Genomic DNA, 20557 nt, shown 5'->3' with positions numbered 1-20557 from the left:
GATAAATGTTTCATTGAGGACGGATGCGATATGATCACAGGGTATGGCATTCCCAGAGTTATCTACAAGAGTTATGGTGTCATCTTTTTGGTTAATAACGCGCCAGAATTTCTTGGTATCATTTGTTAACATGGACGGCAGCGTGTGACATAACAAATTGTTCCTGGCGTTTCTTAGCGCTGATACACATTGGCTAGAAGCCAATCGGTAGGCACTCCAACGAGCTTCACTCGAGGAAAACTTTGCCGACCTGTACAATCGACTCTTTATTTGATAAGCGTCTTATATGAACATTATACCAGAGAGCGTCTGACTTGCTAGCTACGATGCGAATGGGAATGTACTTGTTGGTGAGGTAAGTAACTTTTTCTGCGAAGATTGCCCAGTTAGTTTCTACTGTACGGCTGTCGAAATCCTGGAGGGAAATATCAAGGAATGAACATAATTCTCAATTAATCGCGTCAAAGTCTGCTTTATTGTAATTACGGATGGTCACAGTTCTTTTGGCACGTTTAGATTGTGCGAGGTTTAAGTGAAAAAAAAAAGAGTAAAGAGTGGTCGCTCATTCCTGGAACGAGAGTGATGTTGGAAACTAGGTAGGGCTGTGAAGCAAGAACAAGGTCAAGGGTATTAGCAGCAGAGTCTGTGGTTCTAGTCGGTTCAGTTACAAGCTGTTCGAGAGAAAAAACGGAGCACATTTCTAAAAATTCTTCAGCTAGCGTGGAAGGTGGGTGTATCGTGGGGACAGTGTTAGAGCAAGTTATGTTTGGCATATTAAAATCACCAAGCAAAAGTAATGGGCAGTTTGGGTAACGGGATGAAACGATGTTAACAACATCGTGTAGTTCATTTACGAAGTTCTGTGCATAGGTAGGGGGCCGATAACAGACCCCAATAATAACTTTTTTATGATTTAGGGCGACGCATGCCCAGACAGTTTCTAAAGGGGTGTTGACGTGGATGCACTGTGAAGCGAAATTTCTCGTGATAGCGAGCAGTACGCCTCCTCCTTGTCGCCCTAAGCGATCGCAGCGATAGATATAGAAATTATTTGCAATAAGAAAAGGTTCGTGGTCTCGAATTTCAGGACGCAACCAGGTTTCAGTTAGTACTACGATATCAGCGCTGCAGGTGTCGATGGCGGAGTTAAGGCAGTCACGTTTGCTGATGATACTGCGGATATCTGCGAAAAAGAACGGATATCTGCGAAAAAGAGCGTCCACATCCCCTCGCGCGTCCCTACGGACTGCCGTGAGCCGAACTGGCGGGATTATCAGCTGAGGGTGGTTTCTGCGCGTGCTGTTTAACAGAGTTAGTAGGATGACTATCATGTGATGGCGGTTGCTTCGCCTGCTCGTCAACGCAGTTAGATTCGGGATCATACATGTAGTATTTCTTATTCATTAGTAATTTGTTATATCGGAGCTGATACGGACCTCCGTCGGATGCACTTTTGGCAAACTCGGTTAATTTCTTTCGAGCGTGACGTGTAGCAGGTGAGTAATCTTCATTAACTGTGACGTTTTTGTCCTTCAGCTTTTTTCGGGCAGAGAGGACTATCTCTTTTATCTTAAAGTTAGTAAATTTTACAATGATTGGACGTTGTTTTCCTGACAAATATTCACCTAGGCGATGAGCGCGTTCAATGGCTGAATTTGGAAGAGTGTCAAGTGCGTCAGCCAAAACTACTTCAATTTTTTCTTCCGACTCAGCCCACGATTCCCGGTGGTCATCTAATCCATAAAAAAATGAGATTGCAGCGTCGTGATTAATCTTCAAGTTCGGTCTGCCGTGATTGCAAAGAAGCAGAATTGATTGACAGCGAGTGTACCGAGGTCTGGATGGTGGCTATTTCGCGATCAATTTGGTCAAGTGAGTCCCTTTTATCTTCTAGGTCGTCTAGTCTTTTTTTCGATGGCGCCAATTTTGATTTCAATATATTTTTTGACTGGCTTTGATGGCTTTAATGTCAGTGACCATAGCGGACTGGCTTTTTGCTGCTTGCAAGGATCGAGCCTGAAGATCTTTTAGAATATGAAATATGACTTTCATCTGTTCGCCTGGCTCATCAAGCAAGGACTGTAGTTCAGCCAAGGACTGAGAACAAGTCGGGGGTCCTGGGTTCTACTCAATATTTCCAGAGCATAGTAATAAAACACCCATTGAAAAACAATCAACAGCAATATCACGGAGCACTCGTGGGCGCGGGAACAATAATAGAAAACTGTCGTCGCTCCTTCTGGCATACATGGAAAAAACGTTACACACCTGAAATGCGCAAAAACGCGGAGCGTGAGACATGTTAACAGTGATGGTCCCGCGCCCACTGAAGAAACTGTCGCACTGGCGCCTTCTTATATCGACTGTGCTTGGTGACGTCATCGTAGACTTGGATGATGCGCAGAAGACGGAGATGACGAGCGGAGCAGTACGGTAGGGGTAGTGCGGTTGATAGCAGAGCGGCGTCGATGGTATCGGGCTGGACGGGCATTCGGGTTCACCAGGAGGCAAGGCTGTGGTTGACAGCAGGAAGAGCGGCAGGAACACCTGTAATGCGCAAAAGCGCGGAGCGTGACACATGTTGACAGTGATGGTCCCGCGCCCACTCATGGGCCATTAAAGCGTGGCGAGACATTGCGACATACAACTTTCTTCCACGGATAGAGCGATGTGCCATTTTAGTCACACGTAGTGCATGCTGTGCCATTTAACTAGCTAACAAGAAGCACAAATGCGTCAGCTGAGACAAACGCCTTCAGCTATCAGCTGGCGACAGCAACTGATAACCGTGACACGCGAACGAAGCGACGATACCGGCAGAAAGACGTCTAAAGTATTGATTTTAAGTGGGAAATCAGTTGACATTCGTGGACAACAGACAAATGATGTCTGTGCTCTGGTGATGCTTTGTTCTCTCCCGTCCTTAAGCGCGGGGATTAAATTACTGGAAGCAGTACGCTCCATTAGATGATGTTTTCCTAAAAGGAGGATACCTAAAGAGCTCCTTCCTAAATGCTTCCAAACGAATAAATCGTTTTTCTAAGCATCTAATGCACCAAATTTGATGACTGTTGCTACATTTAAAAGAAAAGGATGAAGCCCCGCGACTTTCAGATGCAGTTTCTTTTTATCTAGGTTATCAACATTTTTTTCGGAATTTATTGGATATTGCAAAATATTCACTAAAATTAAGCACCACGTTTACGTACTTTGCAACTTAGCAATAAAGACGGCTATAACAACTGAGCCAATAGCAACCATTTACATGTAAAGAGGAGAAAAATTTACGTAATAAATACCGTCCTCAAATGGCACAACAATATGTGAGTGCGATTTTCGCATAATCCTTGTAAAAGTTAAACAGTTTCAGTTCAGATTTAAGTTCATGCGTCAAATGCCTACACCGGAAAAGCTGGTTTCGGTACCAAGTTGTGAATTTGGGAACTCTGCGCTTCTATGGTTATTTGTTTCGTTTGCTTACGAACCTACGGCAATTTTCGTAAGAAGTTGCTGCCCTCAAAAATGTGCTGTTTTTACTGGCGTTATAACCCAGCATGATACCACAAATGCAAAAAAAATATTCAAGTAGGTTGAGCAGCTGTCCAGTGAGGGCGTTTTTGCATTTTACATATATTTCGATAGCGAAATCATATTTGGCCCCGAGCTGCAGCTTGCTTTCAGAAGAGCCAACGCGGCCAATTTCCAGAAAACGTTGAACGAGTCACAAGCTGCTCACGGTAGTACATCGGGCATGTTTGGCGTGTTCGTTTCTCTCGAGCAACGTGCGCAGTTATCGTGAGGAGGTCAGGATTCGCAAACTAGCTAAATATAGGGCGTGTGAAAAAATCGAATTTGCGCTGTAGCTTGCTGAAAAAAGTTATTCAGCGCAACCTGACGAACACCGAGCCACTTGACAAAACAGGTTGAAGCAGTCAGAGGCACGCTATTTCTGCAACGAAGATATTTGGTGCATGGTCGGTGCTGTGCTACAAGGCAGGCATCTGTCGCGCCGGCCATGAATGCGGTACATTGTTGTTGACAACAACCTTCTAACTTATTTGTTTCGCGTTTATTTTGTTTACTGGTTACGTTGGAACACCGCCTTTAGCAAGAGCTTGTCGCCGCGCGGTAACACCTTGCAATCGTTTTCGCGTGCACAAGCGGTTCCAGTCTACATTCTCAAAAAGATAATGCATGCTGCACAAGTTAGCCTATTAAATTCACTTAACTTCTTGCGTAGCGTTAATAAGTTTGTTAGCCGCAGTATGGAGCGACGTTTTTTAGCCACAGTGTTGGTTTCAAAACTACTGCGCTGTAGCACTTATTTCCTATTCATGTTGTGAGATAGACGGCACTAATGGATGTCTTTTCACTGGCTCCCCAAAAGAGTAACAACAATATCCATAAATCCTTCGTGATTTGGTCTCTTCTTTCTATCTTCTTTTCTTTCTTAGTTCTTTTTTGTGTGTGCTTATAAAAATTCGAAACATGGCGCTTATACACTGTTTCTCTGTAGCACAACCTTATTTGGCTTGCGCATTTTCTTCTTGTGAACAATTTAGTTCTCAAAAAATCCTCATTCCAATTTAGTGACCGACAGATAATTTAAGGAAAAACATTTCTTTGTTCTCTCTTTGCAGGTCCTGTTGAACGCAGTAAAACCTGCTCGAGGCATTGCACGGGTAAGAATTCTCTCTTGGTCTCTTCGGCAACATTTCGGCACAACAATGCTTCGTATAAATTTTCTGAACCACTTGCCTACTGGCTGAAAGTTTTCTGAGATTGTTTATATCATTTTTTTTACAAATCTAACTTCATGAGAGGAAGTGAAACGAGTGGAAAAAGCGCTTTCCCCTGACTCCTTTACACAAGTCACTGCTACTTCAAACAGTATGTTCAATTTTGTTATAACTTCAAAACATGAATATAATTTACCAGTTTACATGCGTTGTTGATAACGTCTAATGTCCGAAATTGTGACCTAGGGCGCTATAACGTAAAGCTATTCCAGACCTTTCTATTCCAATTCTGCAACAAGCCCTCCGCTATTGCTCAAAAAAAATTTTTGACCACCCCCACTTCGCCTGACCGTCACGCGACGTCACGAAAACCGTGATAGCTCTCCATCTGATATGACGTGTCCACACTGATTATGCATGACTGAACCGAGCAAAAGAAAAGTAGTTATTTCTGATTCGACGCCTTTCTGCCATTATCTCTCGGCTATTGGTCAAAAGTTTTCGAGGTGCACCTACTGAACCTGCCTGTCAAGCGACGTCACAAAGCCGCCAAAAATTCACCGCGTCAACGTGACGTGTGCGCGTTAAGGATGCAACAATATGCCGAACAAAACTGAATTTTCTTCTGAATAGCGGCAGGCGGCCCCATTCCGAAAGGAATAAAAGATGACTGCCACCGATCGCTCAGGCACTGGCTACTCACACCTGCTGGAGAGCATGGGTTTATTTGCGTATAATAAAGCTTTCTGTGTGGCCGTGTAAAATTTTCGAGCACTTTCGGCCCATTTACGACCTCGTTCTGGCAACGCTTCTATGCTGAGGATCCGTTTTAGTGTCATTCTTAAGCTTCCGTTGCGTGCCGCCGCGATTTTCAACCAGCCACCGCAAGCTAAGTAAGGGAAAGAGGACCAATCGCCGACGCCGGCATGACCCTCTTCATCCGGTAATCATATTTAGATACACTGGCTCGGCCCCATCGAATCCCTCTCGACTTGAGTGTGCTCCTCGCCTCTTGTCAGCCAGTTAGATAAGACAAGCCGCTCAGTGTAAGCAATGTTATTCGTTTTTCAAGCAAACAAAAGGAACCTCCTATGAACGAGGAGGCCGTTTGATTGGTCTGTTCAGACAACCCTGTGGGTCAGCGCCCGATGCTTGCGTCGGCAGTTACGCAAATCTGACATCAGGAGATGGGAATAAAAACATATTGGAATAGTTCTACGTGATAGGGCTCCACTAAGAAAGTAAAGTTTGCTATTTATGATAAAAGAGTTGTGATCCACCTCAATGTAACATAACGCTGCAAAGCGAACCTAACATAAATTTCTCAGAAAGAAAATGGCCGGACGACCATTTTCTTTTTCAAACACCTTCCTCCACCTCGCTAGGTTACGCAGTATTGATTTCGCGTATTCAGTTTGCAGTTTGCTTACACTGTCTATAATCTTTGAAAACCGCAGAGAGCCGCAAGTTTTCCTACCAACCAAGCACGACCTACGTCTACGACTATGCGTCGACAACTGAAACCGCAGTCCAAGGCACGACCTCCCAGAAGGTGGCCGTCCATATAAAGTGCCAGGTCGAAATTGAACCCTTGGGATCGTGTGACTTCTTGCTTCAGGTGAGCCACATTTAAAGCCACGCTCAGCTTTAGAAATATAACGCGGCCCATGTTCACACAAAAAAGTGCTTATGCTAGAACTATTCCTAGCAGAAAATGTCGACTGGTTGTAACGTTCACCATATTATTAGTAAAAGCAAGATGGCGATTGTGGCTTGTTGCCCGATGTTCGTGCTGAATTTTCTTTGAAGCGCGAGAGGCAAGTAGGTTAAACGAAGACAAGTACGTTAAAACCAAGAAAGATTCAGGGCAAGCTCTGGTGGTCGCGTTCTCGTTCATAGCGTATACCTCTCTCTGTTGTTCCTTTTCAAACTGCATTAACCATTAATGAAGGCGACACAGCGTGCACGAAAGAGAAGCTTCGCGAATTAGGCCTTTGGGCTCGTATTCACAAGAAGCACTTACAATAAAATCCTTCTTTAGAGGAAATTTCAGCCAATCTTGAAACTGAACACATTAACAGCGAAAGCTTTCGGTCAATCGCAAGAAGCACTTATGAACGAAAAGCTTTCTGAATTCTGCTTTTATATTTGGGCCAAGCAGAACACGTGCTAATTTCCAACAGGATTTTATGCCTGGGAACAACTATTTCTACATGTCATCGGCCACATCTTCTTGTACTCTGTCTCGACCATCTATATTACGGAAGCCAGCCTTTAGGCATAACAAATATGTAATTATTGATTTGCAAACATAACAACATATTTATCGCGCAGTTGCGCGAGGAATATCTCAACACTTGCATACTAAGAAGCCCAAATTGTCGCGATGGTGTACTGTATCACAGTTAGTTTTATTGCATTCATCTAACCGCTTCACGAAAGCTTCGTTTCATATCTCGATACCAACATGTGCAATTGGATCTGCACATCTTTTCCGTTTCTTACAATGACCGCAATGGACTCGGGCGCAGATCCGGGGCACCACCCTGGAGGAGGAAGACCCCACGCGGCCTGGCCAGCGGAGACCCTCGCCGAACCTGGCCGAGCTCAGGGATGCCCTGGAGCGGCAGCCGCTTCGCTTCTCGTACCAGGATGGCCGCGTGGACAACCTGTGTCCTGCGCAGGGCGAGACTCCGCGGGCTCTGAACATCAAGAAGGCCATCCTGTCCTTGCTCCAGAACAGCATGAAGGAGCTGGAAGTGAGCGAAGACGTGAACGAGGTGAGCTCCGTACCAGGGAGAGAGAGAGAAGGGATAAGGGAAAGTACGAGGGCTTGATCGGGCTATCTGAGGCTGGCTGAGGAGTCCGGCGGGCTGCCCTTCGCTGGGAAAAGGGGGAACTAAATGAGCAGTAGAAACAGTGAAGGAAGTGTTCCCAGCATGCGTGTACACATCACCTGAAGCGTTCATGGTTCATTCATTCACAAGCATATGGGCTGGTATCTAACAAGACTAAACTTTCACAGGAAGATGGAAACTTGAAGTGATTGAAGTGGTTGAAACATGGAATGTCGCCGAAGCCGACATTTTCACAAGGGGCCTTCTCTTCGCCAGGGCGGCTTCCATAGCCGAAATGTTGGCTGCGGCGACTTTTGTTGTTTCAAGCGCTGCAGATCATATAGGCTGGTGCCACGATTAAGTTTCTCTGCACGACCCAAAGGCATGATAGCACGTTTCGGGGGTTTCATCTTCTCTATACGGTCTGTCATATAACTTGCCTAAAGCCAATCGATAAAAGCCCTGTGATCTTTGCGTGATTGACAGTTGCCGAATAGTTGGTTTAACATCCCTTTTATGCGGCATGTGCCCACCACTCCAAATACGAATGAATGGGCGCTCGTAAAGGAGACGCCTACTCGCAGACGACAGAGTGAAGTTTTCTCACGTCGGGTAAGATCGGGTACAAGTTGCGATTCTATATGTAGGTCCGAGGCATGTGAAGTTTATTGAAAACTTAAGGCGGTAGAGATACACAGAAGGCAGAATGCCCCCCCCCCCTTCTCTTCCAAGTTTCCAAGCGGAGAAAGTTGGTATCTGTTAGTCAACTACGCTGTATTCTACTTTCTCAATTGCTTACGGCTTCACAGGTTCATTTCCACCTGTCAGTTCCGTATGTTCTCAGTCAAGATCTCTTTTTCTGGGGAGATGTGAGTAGGTCCTCTGTTTCGTTCTTTTGTTTTTTTTTTCTGTTTTTTGTCATTCGCAGTCAGGTGGTGCTTGAAAGAGTTGTGCCACAAAACGGCAATTTGTACGCCTTCCTACTTGAAGCCCGAGCTTGCTGCCCGAGTAGAAAAACATGCCGGATCAATTATGCGCCACAGATGGGGCATCTGTGCTGCAAAAAAAAAAAAAAGCCCGGAAACGTCTCGTCAAATCGTAATGGCAATCCAAGTGAGGTTCACAGGGAGGGTTCACCTTCCATAAGCGTTGCGATTCAACGAAGATGGAATGCTTAACGGATCAGTAGTCGAGATAAGTAATAGACGATTAGAGAATTGGGGGAAGAAAAACCGGAAAGATAATTGGCAGAGCCGCAGTCACTGTAAGAATAGTACAATATAGAGATGGAGGTTTTCAATGCTAAAGTAGATCGAGATCAGATAAGCAAAAGGCTGCATAGCGATATATGTAGTAAAGCCTCACTAAATCAAGCAGGCTCGCGGAATATTTCTCCCTGTCCCGATTAAAGAGATGCCAATAAACACCATCATCATCCTCGCCACCACTGCGATTTAAAGGGGATCTCATTAAACATCATCGGAAAAATCCCTTTATGCCTTTCAGCAAAATCCCTATTGGTTCTTCCAATAAAAATTTTGGCAATTGGGAGTTATAACTTGAGTCGCGTACACCATTCTTGTTGCCCGTGAGCGCATCGCGCACCCCACGAAACGAAGAAGTACTAACTCGAATTTCAGTTCTTTGGTTTACGCGTAAATATTTTTTTTTCAGCTGTGCTTACCGAAAGAATTTCGAGATTGCGGAAAACAGGTTCTCTGTAGTAGATATGCAAGTGCCGTGATGCGCCTTTTTAACAAATTAGCTCGGCCCCGCACAGACTTTTTGAAGTGCAACTTTAGGGTCACTGTTTGTTAGTTCTCTATCATGATTCGGCAGTGGCTGTTCTTACGATCAGTCCTTGTTCGGGAGGGGTTTGGGCATTCGAGTTGCGCTAAACCAGAAATGACCAGATCATGAGAAACGATTTCCCTTTCTACCAGTAAGTGTGGCCATTAGGTACCTAATTTTACAAATCTCGACATACTCGTCAGGAAAACGGGTTTTTAGAGGTGTTTTATTCAATTGAAAACTACAGACAAGAACATTAGCGGCCCAGTTTCATAGCGTGAGTAAACAGGGTCAAGTGCGTGATACACTGAAGTTATAACCCGCAAAATTTTTACAATTACACGTTTTCTTGCGTTTTCGATAGTGCAGGAACTATTCAGATAGCGGGAATTTTCTTATCAATCTAGAAATCGGAGCCTTCAAGCTTTAGGATTCGAAATGTTCAAATAATAACCAACGAAACATCTTGTTTCTTATGCATAACATGCATTGCTTAATAAAGCATAGTGATGACTAAACTCACAGCTTGAGTTTCCGCGCACAGCGTGTCGGCACTAAGCAGTATTCAAAGCACGGTAGTGTGACATAAAGGAACGCATGATTATAGGTACAGCGTGGCGACAACACGGGCCTTACAGACAAAGTCAACGCCTTTAACATATACACTCCTGCTCCCGCTCTGTAGGTGGAAATATGCATCACAACGGAGGCCGACTTCGCGCACTCTTGGTTTCAACCGACCCCTTTTTTTTCTATTCTTTTATCCAGCTCGACATCGCTGGAAGGTGTCCCACGATCTACGAGACGCTCCCGAAAGGCTGGTCCTCGACGAGCGTACGCCGGATCAAGGACCTCTCTCAGTGCAAGGACCGCGAGAGCACAGTCACTGCTTTGCAGGCTTCGTCAGTGGACGACGTAAGGACTTCGCCTTGGCCGCCCTCTCGCGTAGGCTGGCAAAGACTTGGGGCGTTGATTGAGGAGTAGTGCTCAGCTGCCAGTATCTGCAATGAGCTTAGCGTCACGGATTCCACGTAAGACAGTTTTACGAAATAAACATTGACAACCAGGAGCACACACATCTGGGCTAGTTGGCTTGATAGAGTTACTGAGATAGTAGGGCTTAAGTGACGTCGGCCAGGAAGAACGATAAGGATGTGCGCTGCCTTTCTTCCTTGCCCGCGCCACTTAAGCTCTACGGTGCCCGCAAACAATGACGAGTTCTTTTGTACCCGGGTTGTCGCGCATTGTCAAGCCGAGACGCGAACTTATTGTCATTACGTTTACATATATAAAGCAGACCCAAGAGAGAGAGAGAGAGCTAGCAGGCAACTGCCACCACGAGGGGCACCGCGCCTGCCGTTTAAAGGAGAAAAAGTATACATAGAAAAGGAATCGTGAGTGATTTCGGAGGGGTATGGTGTGTGAAGGAGAGAATAAAATAAAGTGTTGAAGAACAATACAGAAATAAAATATGCATGTGTGTCACGCATTCATCAGGCTGAACTGCACGTTGTACGAGTGATACACAAGCAAAATATCAGAATGAGAATGGCAGGCTACAATCGGCAGTGTAGATTTTACGCCTTCAAAAGTGAAAGAAGGGTATGCGCGATCGATCAGGTTTGGACGCTCGACCAGGGAGAAAAATAATGTCATCCATTGTAGGCACGCGGTAAGCTAAGTGACAGTAAGCAACAAACAGACAGCGCGCTCAAGAAGCTGGCATAGGTCACAGCAATAATATGCTAATATGTTAATGCAAGAATACCCACCTTCCTTCTGGCAATGCCTGGACGCCTCTTCTAGCTTATAACATGGTGAAGTGTGTCGCTGTTACAGAAGCCTATATCTGCCGGCCTAAGAGACTGCCGCGCTCTCCCGCAGAACCTGAGGTCAGCGCCCGTAGTCAAGGGTCGCCAGGAGTGCAAGCAGGTCTTCCAGAATGGCCTCATCGACAGCGTCGAGTGCAAGGAGTCGCACGTAGTGCGCCCCTTCTCCAAGAGCGAGAACGGCGCTCGCACTGACGTCACCCAGGGGCTCAACCTGCGCAGCCAGCGGAGGGCGCAGGGACGCCGGCCAGGTGAGCCCGCCAGGGAACACTTCCGTTTGGGCCGGTTGGCGGGGCGCTCAACCAGTGCAAATAAACGAGGACGCAAGATTGCGTCCTGTGAATAACTTGTGTTCAATATGATTGCGCCCCGTCACGTGTATACGTGTTTCTTGAGTCCTCGTTTATTTGTGTTGGTTTAATTTGGAGCCAGCCAACTCTATCGAGGGAATAGCGTTGGCTACATACAGTGCTGCACACCAGGGTAACCCAACAGAGTAGCCAATCCGATCATTCAACCACCGGAACGCTGAGCGCGAGGCACTAACGAAACAAGCCTCTTGACAAACTATCGAGACGGAAAAAAAAGTATACACCTAAGCTCAAAACGAAACCGAACTAAAATCCGGGTGAAGTATTTGTACAATGTGAGCAGTGCGCAAATTTTGCTTGATCTAGCCAGAGGTTTTGTTTCGAACGCATTTCGTGGCTTGGTTTCCGTATCTTTTCATATTGCAACGTAAACATTGTTGCATTATTCTCATCGCACAACTAAGTTAAGACTGCTTCATCTACTCTAGCACTGAAACGCAGAGCTAAAAAAGAAAGCTTTCATGCTTGAAAAGCTTTAAAGTCAAATTGGGCTACATCGCTGATATGAAACACACATAAAGAAAGACACAAAAACGCGAAATCTGATGCGCGAAAACGTTTATTTGCTGCCGAGAGACACGGGATTTACAATATGCCCACAAAAAGCAATCCAAGCGAAAATATAAACACATGTGCTCCATTACCAAGGGTGTCACTTACTTTTTCGTTTATACTGCTCTAGAAGTGATATTTGCTTGACACTTAGTGCTAAGAATAAAGTGCTTATGCACGTCTTAAATTCTCCGCACAAATGCATCGAAAAAAGACCTTAGTTTTATGATCAAGAACCAGCTGTAATAAACACAGCCGTTAAGTGTGATAAATCTGATCAAGGTAGCTTGCCGCAAACTTGTGAATTTTCTTAACTTCAAGTGTTCACGTGTTCTTTTTAACATGTTCTAATGCAGCGTACAGTTCAGAAACCGAGACTGACCTGTTGTTCGACCATGACTACGAGGTCGAGGAGTCTTCTAGTTCGCTGCAACGTGCTGAGAGCGCACTACGAGCCATCGCCGAGTCAGCAGGAGATGCCGTCAAGTCCTCTTCGCCCGGACTGTTCACCGAACTTGTGTTCAGCCTGCGCAAACTGACCATCGCCGACCTGCAGATCCTGTTCCGTCAAGCCGAAAGCATGTCACCAAAGGCCAAGTAAGTTCCAGTGCACCCTTACCTACACACTACGATAAGGGCGTAAAAGCGTGATAACTTTTTTCAGCCATACTTATTTTGCAAGTTCATCAATTGGAATTGCTGCGTGATACGTCGTCGCATTTAGTATTGCATTACCCTTGTATTTCTAAAGGCTAATGATATCATGACTATTTTACAGATCATTGTGAGCGAATAGCAGTACAGAGATGGCTGTAGTAGCTCTATAATAGTCGAGTGATAACAGTCTGGCGATAATGCAAGTAAGACATGAAAACCTGGGTAACAAAAGGATGTCGGCAAGCTTCACTGGCGCTTTTTTCTGTTCTGTTTTATTGTGTGCACTTCATTTTATGCACTTAGGTATTTCAGTTTCAAGCCAAACTTGTAATGTGCAGAGTTTGCAAACCGAGGACCACTTTTCGGGCAACAGAATAATGAATTTAGCGTCAAAAACACGATCACAGAGAGGGGAGGACATAAAAATAGGACGACCGGGGACCTCGATCACCTGACCGGTCTTTATGTCCGCCCCTTCTGTGATCGTGTTTTCGACACTAAAACCATTATTATTTGGCCTGCTCCAACTAGCCTAACAGCAAGTGCTACTAGATTGCCGTTTTGGGGTATCTCCTTTCTAGGAAATTCTTTGTGGACTCCCTGCCAGCTGCCGGCAGCCCTGCCGCTATCCGCATGATGACTGACTCCATGATCTCAGGCCAGGTCGCCGGAATCGACGCTGACATTTGGCTCACATCTCTGGCTTTCGTGTCCAAGCCGACCTCGGAAATGATCGAGCACGCTCTGGTGAGTATGCCTTAGATGAATAACAAGTTGTTAAGTTCCACAATGCGACAAGTTTGCCAGAAATGTCCGCAAAAGTCGTCGATCTTTTAAGTTTACTCGAATTGTAACGAGATCAGTCTGCTAGGAAATTATCCTACGCGATTTACCAACCGAGTATTCGCGACTAACGCCATGAAATTTATGCCGATTGCGACAGTAACGAATAAGCTACGGCCCTCGCCTCCTTGGTTGCCCAAGTCATTTTAATGCTGTCAGCGGTTGTCATATCGTGCAAAGAAGACGAACCGTGCAATCACGCACCCCGGTGCGCCTCACTGGCTGGTAGTATTCACAATATATGATGGGGGCAGCTAAACGCGTAGTCATAGCCACCGTGACTTATAGGGTTGCGACCGTACGAACGCTCGAATAACTTAGAGCATTATGTGAGCTTACGCTATTATTGTTCCACGATGCAAAGGCATCACCGTTAATTCTAAATCTCCTGTAGGCTTTCTTTCATTTTTTTTTAGTTCTTGCCACAAAGAATTAGAAAGCATCCTCCTTTGCATAGTGTCAAGTCAGTCAAGGTTTATTTTGGGGGGAAGTGCGTTATAGGAAAGGCAGACTAGCTAAAGACGCATAACACCTGATGATTGCAAAATTCAGACAGCTTGTCTTTGAACACAACTAATACATACAAGAACACATGCTTAACGTGTGATGTGGTCTCATCAACAAGCCCGGCTAACATTAATTATGCTGTGCAAAATAGAACATCCGATTAGGCAAACCTTAGAGTACACCATGGAGGACTGGCATGACCGAGCTGCTCTATTGCCACCACGCGCAGCCTCTGCTGAAGCTGGAGCGGTCCCAGGCCTACCTCGGAGTGTCCACGATGGCGTACGCCTATTGCCGCAGCAACGCGAACTGCGCCACGGACCGCCCCATCAAGGAGCTCGTCCGCGCTCTGTACCTGACCCTTGGCGAGAACTGCTACGCCCGCGACGACCGCACGGTGAGTGCAAGCCATGTGTGACCATCTGTGCCCTACGCGGCAACGTTTTAATCAGCATTGCAGTACGCCAGGTACCATAGCACGAACAGGGAACAGGTTCGGAGAGGATATGTCAAAGACGGGAGGTAGCGTTACGCTGCTGTACATTAACGCTGTATGGGCTTCCATTCCAGCGAAGTAGGGTAGCTTTATGTGAAAGGGCCGCACGTCCCCACAAGTAGCGCAAGCGACGATTTGAACACTAAGCCCAATGCTCCGCTGCAGCCCTGTCTTCTTCCTGATGTTAGGACGTTCTTGGGAGATATAGTTAATTCATACTTGAAGTAAGGCTGAAGCTGTGTGAAAAAAGAAACGAGGGCAAGGGGGAGGAGCACACAAGACACCGAGACTGCAGACTGCCAACTGTTTATTCTTGAAAATCAAAGCATAGGCTATTTCAAGCAAGATTACAGGCACGTGACCGCATCGGTGCCACGTGCCATTCCCTCGTGCTTGCCGATTAGGGCCAAAAACTGTAAGCATCGAGCCCATAGCACCGGAAGCATATTATGTAACTTGGGCCAAGGACTGCGCCGAGAGCGCGTTCACAGAGAGTGTGTACAGGAACGGGAAACGCAACAACAATATCCGTCCGCAATTGTTCGCCTTCCTGCAGACGCTGATGGTGTTGAAGGCTCTCGGCAATTTGGGCCAGTCCGAAGGCGCAGAGGAGACGCTGTACCGCTGCTTCCAGAACCCGCAGCTCGACATCGAGATTCGTCTAGCCGCCGTGCAGGCATTCCGCCGCTTCGACTGTGATATACCGGTAAGTGGAATCGCAGTTACGTCAGCCGGTTCGGGCTACTCAAATGGCGACTGAAAACTGAACTGAGTGAATTGTCAAGCATTCATATTGATTACCAAGCAATAAAGAAACGGCCCCGGACACAAGCAGCGTAAGGCCCTGGTCATACAACACTTGTCATGTGCCATGCTCTATTTGTGTTCACATTCTAATAATTTTTCCCTCTTATCAACACGAATCCTTCAACAAGTCACTGCATTGCCTTTACGCGTTGAAATTAAGCTCACGAGATGTTATTTGTTTCCGAAAAACTATTGCTTCAAATTGCTTCAAATGAAGTAAGCTTACGAGCAATCGAAGTCACATCAGACAAGGTCAGCGACTGCAGATCATTTCAAGAAATGTTTTCGAAGCGGTTGTGATACGCTCTTCGCAAAGGTTTGCAACCGTACTCACGAAAGCGGTATTGAGGATAATTTGTAAACGAGCAATAAATTTTAGTGCATATAGATGTGACGCTTCCCGGCAACTTTAGCTTTCAGTCTCTGTGATGCATGAATGTCAGCAGATCAGGACATTCAATACGGCATCAAGATACCGCTGGGCTTACCTTTGGAGGGCTCACGCAAGCCTGATCGCAATAATAGACAAACAAACTAGAAGAAATTCGCAGATCAGAGCGCTATCCGGCGCGTTTCCTCTCATCACGGGCCTTTTATTACGCTTTTGTTTTTTTCAGCCTCGTTAAGTGCACCAAGTGTATGGTCCACTTGTCTTGCTTTATTGCGTGTGAACTTAGCTCGCTTAATACTAGCAAACCACTTACAGAGCTGCGGAGCTCCATCCAACTAAACTCCGTGCATGGACCTCCTCCGGACGGAGAAGTATAAAAGTTATAAATAAATAAACTGAACAACAACAAAAAAAAAGACATTTCCAGCCTTTCGTTCTTGCAAATCACGGACAACTTCCGCACTTATTCAGTTTCTTCGCATTAGAGTGGGACAAAAAAGGCAATTTCCCATAATGTACAAGCCAGAGAATATCAAACTCTATTACGCGCTGCTAAGCGTATACGTTAGAGCAATGGTTTCGGTTATTTAGTTTAACTTGGATGCGATTCGCGATGTGGGCCACGTAGCTGAACGTGCACGCATTCACGCTTTCTCCACCGACGCCCACGTGCAGCGCAACCAGATGCTGAGCATCTACCAGAACGTGCACGAGAACGTTGAGCTGAGGATCGCCAGCTACTTGGCCGCCATCCGATGCCCGAGCAGCCCAGTCATCGACGCCGTCAAGGAGACGCTGCGCACAGAATCCATCAAGCAGGGTGCGTTGTACGATGTCAGCATTTTGCGCTCTTCGCACCCGTGCAGGTGGCATGCGGTGCTGTTATTTCTATAGCATAGGTTTCTTTCTTTTTCTTTCTTTTTACGATAATGAGGCCACGTAAGTCGAGGACTGTACAGTAGGGAGGCTTGCAACGTGACTGTCAACACGTGTTCATTCTCAGATCACACTTGCGCTTCAGACTGCTTGTTCAGTTTGGGGACACTCCTTGCAAAGGAAGGGTTGGTGAACAGGTCCATCCGGGACCGGCATTTCTCCATAATAATGACAATGCACCGCTCCTAGAAATGTATAATGGCTGCTGGAAAGTGTGTTTTCTAGGTAATTGCAAAATTATTGTTAAACATATTTAAAATAACAGCTTCAACGTTAATTTTCTTCGTCGCAAGGACAGTTAGCTCTTAACTCAGCTCGTGCTTAACTATAGTGACGCTCTGCGTTATTCAATAACAGCTCCCAAGTAAGAAACCTCACGGCCCTGCTCCTTTTTTTCTATTTGGTTGGATTTTACCGCATAATTACACAATGAAATGCACTCTAGTGGTGAATATAAGTGGAACAGGCTGCATTTCAGCAACTTTACATAGCGCTGCCACCCCGTGGTTACATAGGCGCCAAGGCATGAACATACGTTAATCCTTTGTGCTTCGCAAGAACTGAGGGCAGCGCATTAGGCGGAACAGTCCTTTCGGTGCCTCGGCAACGCCGCCATGCAACCTACGTACACAAACGTGGGCACTCACTGCCTGGATTGGGGAAAACAAGTGAAGCGGGGTCCAGGCATAATCTCTCATAGCAAATGGCTGCATGTAGCGAAAGCATTCTTTCATAAGCTTGTACGGGGCACCTTATTATTTAAGAATGTGCATGGTGTAAAAGCAGTAAAACAGTGGGAAGAAACGACCGTTTCATTTTCGCTATAACCAAGTAAGCACCAAGTGGCACACCAAGAAGTGATGATGCATTTTCTCATTGTTCAACTCGTTGTCGACATTACTTTCATAACGGCTGTCGCTATCGGCCTCGTTTTGCGACTTGCAATTCAAAATCATGATCATCCTACACTTTGTAGCAATGAACAAAGCAAGAAGACACGACAAAAAGATGGAGAAGGCCACGTGGCAAGCGCTGCTTATGTAAATGATATTCATTTAATACTGTGTGTACATATCGTTCTCTATCCATATATCGTTGATTTATCGTCGTGTATCAAAAAAACATTGCTATGACCGTGCTTGTCCCGTGGCCACCTCAGTCTCCGTGTCGCGTATTTTCTCCCGGTCGTAACAAAATTCCGTTATACCAACCGACCAACTTTCCATTCTATCGCATTATAATCGCGAACACAAAGGAGCAGAAAGGGAACGGCGGGACACGAGCTGCTTACTCGAATAGACAGAGTGCGCCAATCTTCTTACTCGAAAGGCGCGTTCACACCGAAAGGGGAGCGGCCACGCGGATTTCCAAAGCGCCGAGGCGGCGAGTGCGAGCGGCTGTTCAGACCAGCCGGGTTGTCTAGCGTTACGTATATGCTACCAAAGGTAGCTACCTTTGGTAGCATATACAGTAACTCTAGGGTTGTCTGGCTACCCGCGCCACCTGGCGACACTTTCGGTGTCCTACGGACGCTTTTGTTATTATATTTCGTCTTCTTCCATAGCACTTTCTTAACGCCGGCTCCATTGTACCTTGGGTTACATTTGTCGTACAGGACTGGGTACTGCTTCATTGTGCCTAGAAACAGTTCCACAGATAACACAGCCGGCTGAGACACAGTAGACACCATTTGCATTCTCTCGGCGGGATATTCCAAAAGGACTTCTTCGTGGCCAAGTTGGGGCTTAGATTTCCTGCGCATACTTGATTGTGACGCGAAAAACATTTTGCGAAAAGGAACAGAATTAATTTCGTCAGCGATAGGTCTATCATACTGTATTCTGCAGAAATGTGCTTTCTTCACAATATGTTATCATGACCACGCTGTTCTACGTCACACCATGGCGCCCTGCGCAGGCGCGGAAGTCGTCTTTTTTTCTGTATGTTTTCGAGGCTGTCAGTAAAGAGTAGGTAGTTGCTGCTTCACTGTCTTCTTATTTCTGTCCTTTTTCACAAGATGTATTTCGCGCCAAACTCAAGTTTGCCTAGGAAATCTGGGCCGGACGTTAACATTCGTTCTCCAGAGTTTCCGCTGTCTCGAGTTCCGATTGGCTGCGGCCAAAACGGCCAACTTCTCCGTGCGGAAAAAAAAATCGGTCCGTGCGCGATCCGGCCAAGCAGCTGCGAAAAATCCGCATCCGCTTGACTAAATTTGTTTCTCCGCTTGTTCGCGCCGCCTTCAGTGTGAACGTACCTTAACTCAGAGCAGATGGCCGCGACGATAAGCTTATCGCACCCCCATACTTCGGAGTTGGCCGTACTATTCGGCGACAACAACCCACTCCAGAGAAAGATAATCGCTTGCACCTCTCGCTTCTAGTCGGGCCTGCTTACTCCTATCGTAACGCTATAGCGTGAAACTATAACAAGCTGTTTCTATTCCATTTCTTCCACTATAATCCAGCAGAATTTTTTGTTGGGCTAGTTGGTGCGCTTAAGCGCTCGTCCGTGTCTCTTCTTAAAACGGTCTGTTTGGCGCTATAGAACTTCAGTAATCTTCCACTATAGCCCAACAGATTTGGTGAAAAAGCTTTCGGGCCACCCCCTTTTTCCCTGCCTGCCACACGACGTCGCGGAAACCTCGAAACTCATCCGATATGACGCGTGCAGTGTATGATTAGGCTGAACAAAATAAAAACAATGATTTCCGATTCTACGTCGTTTTCGCCATTACAGCCCTCAGCTTGTGGCGAACATTTTTCGGTGGCTTCAACTTTACTTTTCAGTCACGCTGCATCATAAAAGTGTGAAAACTCACCACGTCAAAGTAACGTGTACGCACTAAATAGGCAATAATATAGAGAACAAAAGTGAATTTCTGCCGGAATGGCCCCGAGACCATCACGTTCAGATAAGATTAAAGATGGCTGACCACCGATTTCTCTGGCCCTGGCTACTCGGATCGATCGGGTTATTTGTTTTTGTTTTGCTTTTTTTTTTGCTTGCAAGAAAAAATGTCTGGCAACATAACGTTGTCGATATTTTTCCCACTTGTACGACGTCGCTCTGCCAGGTCTTCTTCACTGAAGGGCTGTCTTAGCCGCATTTTGAGCTTTCCTTTGCACGCCGCCACGACTTTCAGCTAGCCAACGCAAGCTAAGCAAGAAGAAGCGGACCAATCGCAGTCGCTGGCACCGCCCTCCTCCATACTATCGCTGCGATAGCTCGAACACACCGAAACCCTCTCCACTTCTGCGCGTTCCTCGCCTCATGTCATCCAATGATATCAGAAAAACCTTCCAAAGTAGGCAATGGGGTTTGCTGTCAAAGCGAATAGTGACCTCCTATAAACGGGGAGACGAACTGACTGGGCTGTTCAGACAAGGCTGCAGGGTCAGCGACCTATGCTTGCGTCGATGGTTACGTAAATTTGAAATGCCGAGATTGGAATAAAATGGCAATGGATTAGTCTTAAGTTACACGCCATATGTTTTCTGATTATTTTTGACGAGATAACACGGGACGCACTATCGTTTCTAATTTGCAATGAGCAATTAAATAGTCTTGAATATCAGCATTATAACGGCTTTTGTATGCCTCTTGTTTGTCATCGCGATTATTGCCAACGGCTTGTGGCAGTCGATTTTATCCTACGTCTGTAGTATTTCACGATCGCGTCACTCCGAATTTAAATAGCAGCTAGTATTGGAGTATTGACTGACGTGCGGAGCACAGTGCGCTTCAAGTGTAATTTCATTAGGGCGATTGTTTCAATGGTATGACTTGGTATCGTATGCTCAA

The 20557-nt window shown here is 46.0% G+C and overlaps 1 protein-coding gene across 1 annotated transcript in view; it reads left to right on the top strand.

Annotated features, from left to right (window-relative positions):
- LOC142560897 (uncharacterized) overlaps nucleotides 1–20557 on the top strand; it is a 78016-nt gene that overhangs the window by 11802 nt on the left and 45657 nt on the right. The window contains exons 2-11 of the mRNA XM_075673308.1: nucleotides 4641–4682; nucleotides 6197–6357; nucleotides 7271–7519; nucleotides 10136–10282; nucleotides 11252–11447; nucleotides 12476–12716; nucleotides 13358–13523; nucleotides 14356–14523; nucleotides 15179–15328; nucleotides 16496–16640. Coding sequence (XP_075529423.1) covers nucleotides 4641–4682; nucleotides 6197–6357; nucleotides 7271–7519; nucleotides 10136–10282; nucleotides 11252–11447; nucleotides 12476–12716; nucleotides 13358–13523; nucleotides 14356–14523; nucleotides 15179–15328; nucleotides 16496–16640 — 1665 coding nt within the window. The remainder of the gene's footprint in view (nucleotides 1–4640; nucleotides 4683–6196; nucleotides 6358–7270; nucleotides 7520–10135; nucleotides 10283–11251; nucleotides 11448–12475; nucleotides 12717–13357; nucleotides 13524–14355; nucleotides 14524–15178; nucleotides 15329–16495; nucleotides 16641–20557) is intronic.

Source organism: Dermacentor variabilis, chromosome 10 (genome assembly GCF_050947875.1).
Source record: "Dermacentor variabilis isolate Ectoservices chromosome 10, ASM5094787v1, whole genome shotgun sequence".
NCBI lineage: Eukaryota > Metazoa > Arthropoda > Arachnida > Ixodida > Ixodidae > Dermacentor > Dermacentor variabilis.
Note: the sequence above shows the minus strand (reverse complement) of the source record. Positions and strands in the feature narration are given on the sequence as shown.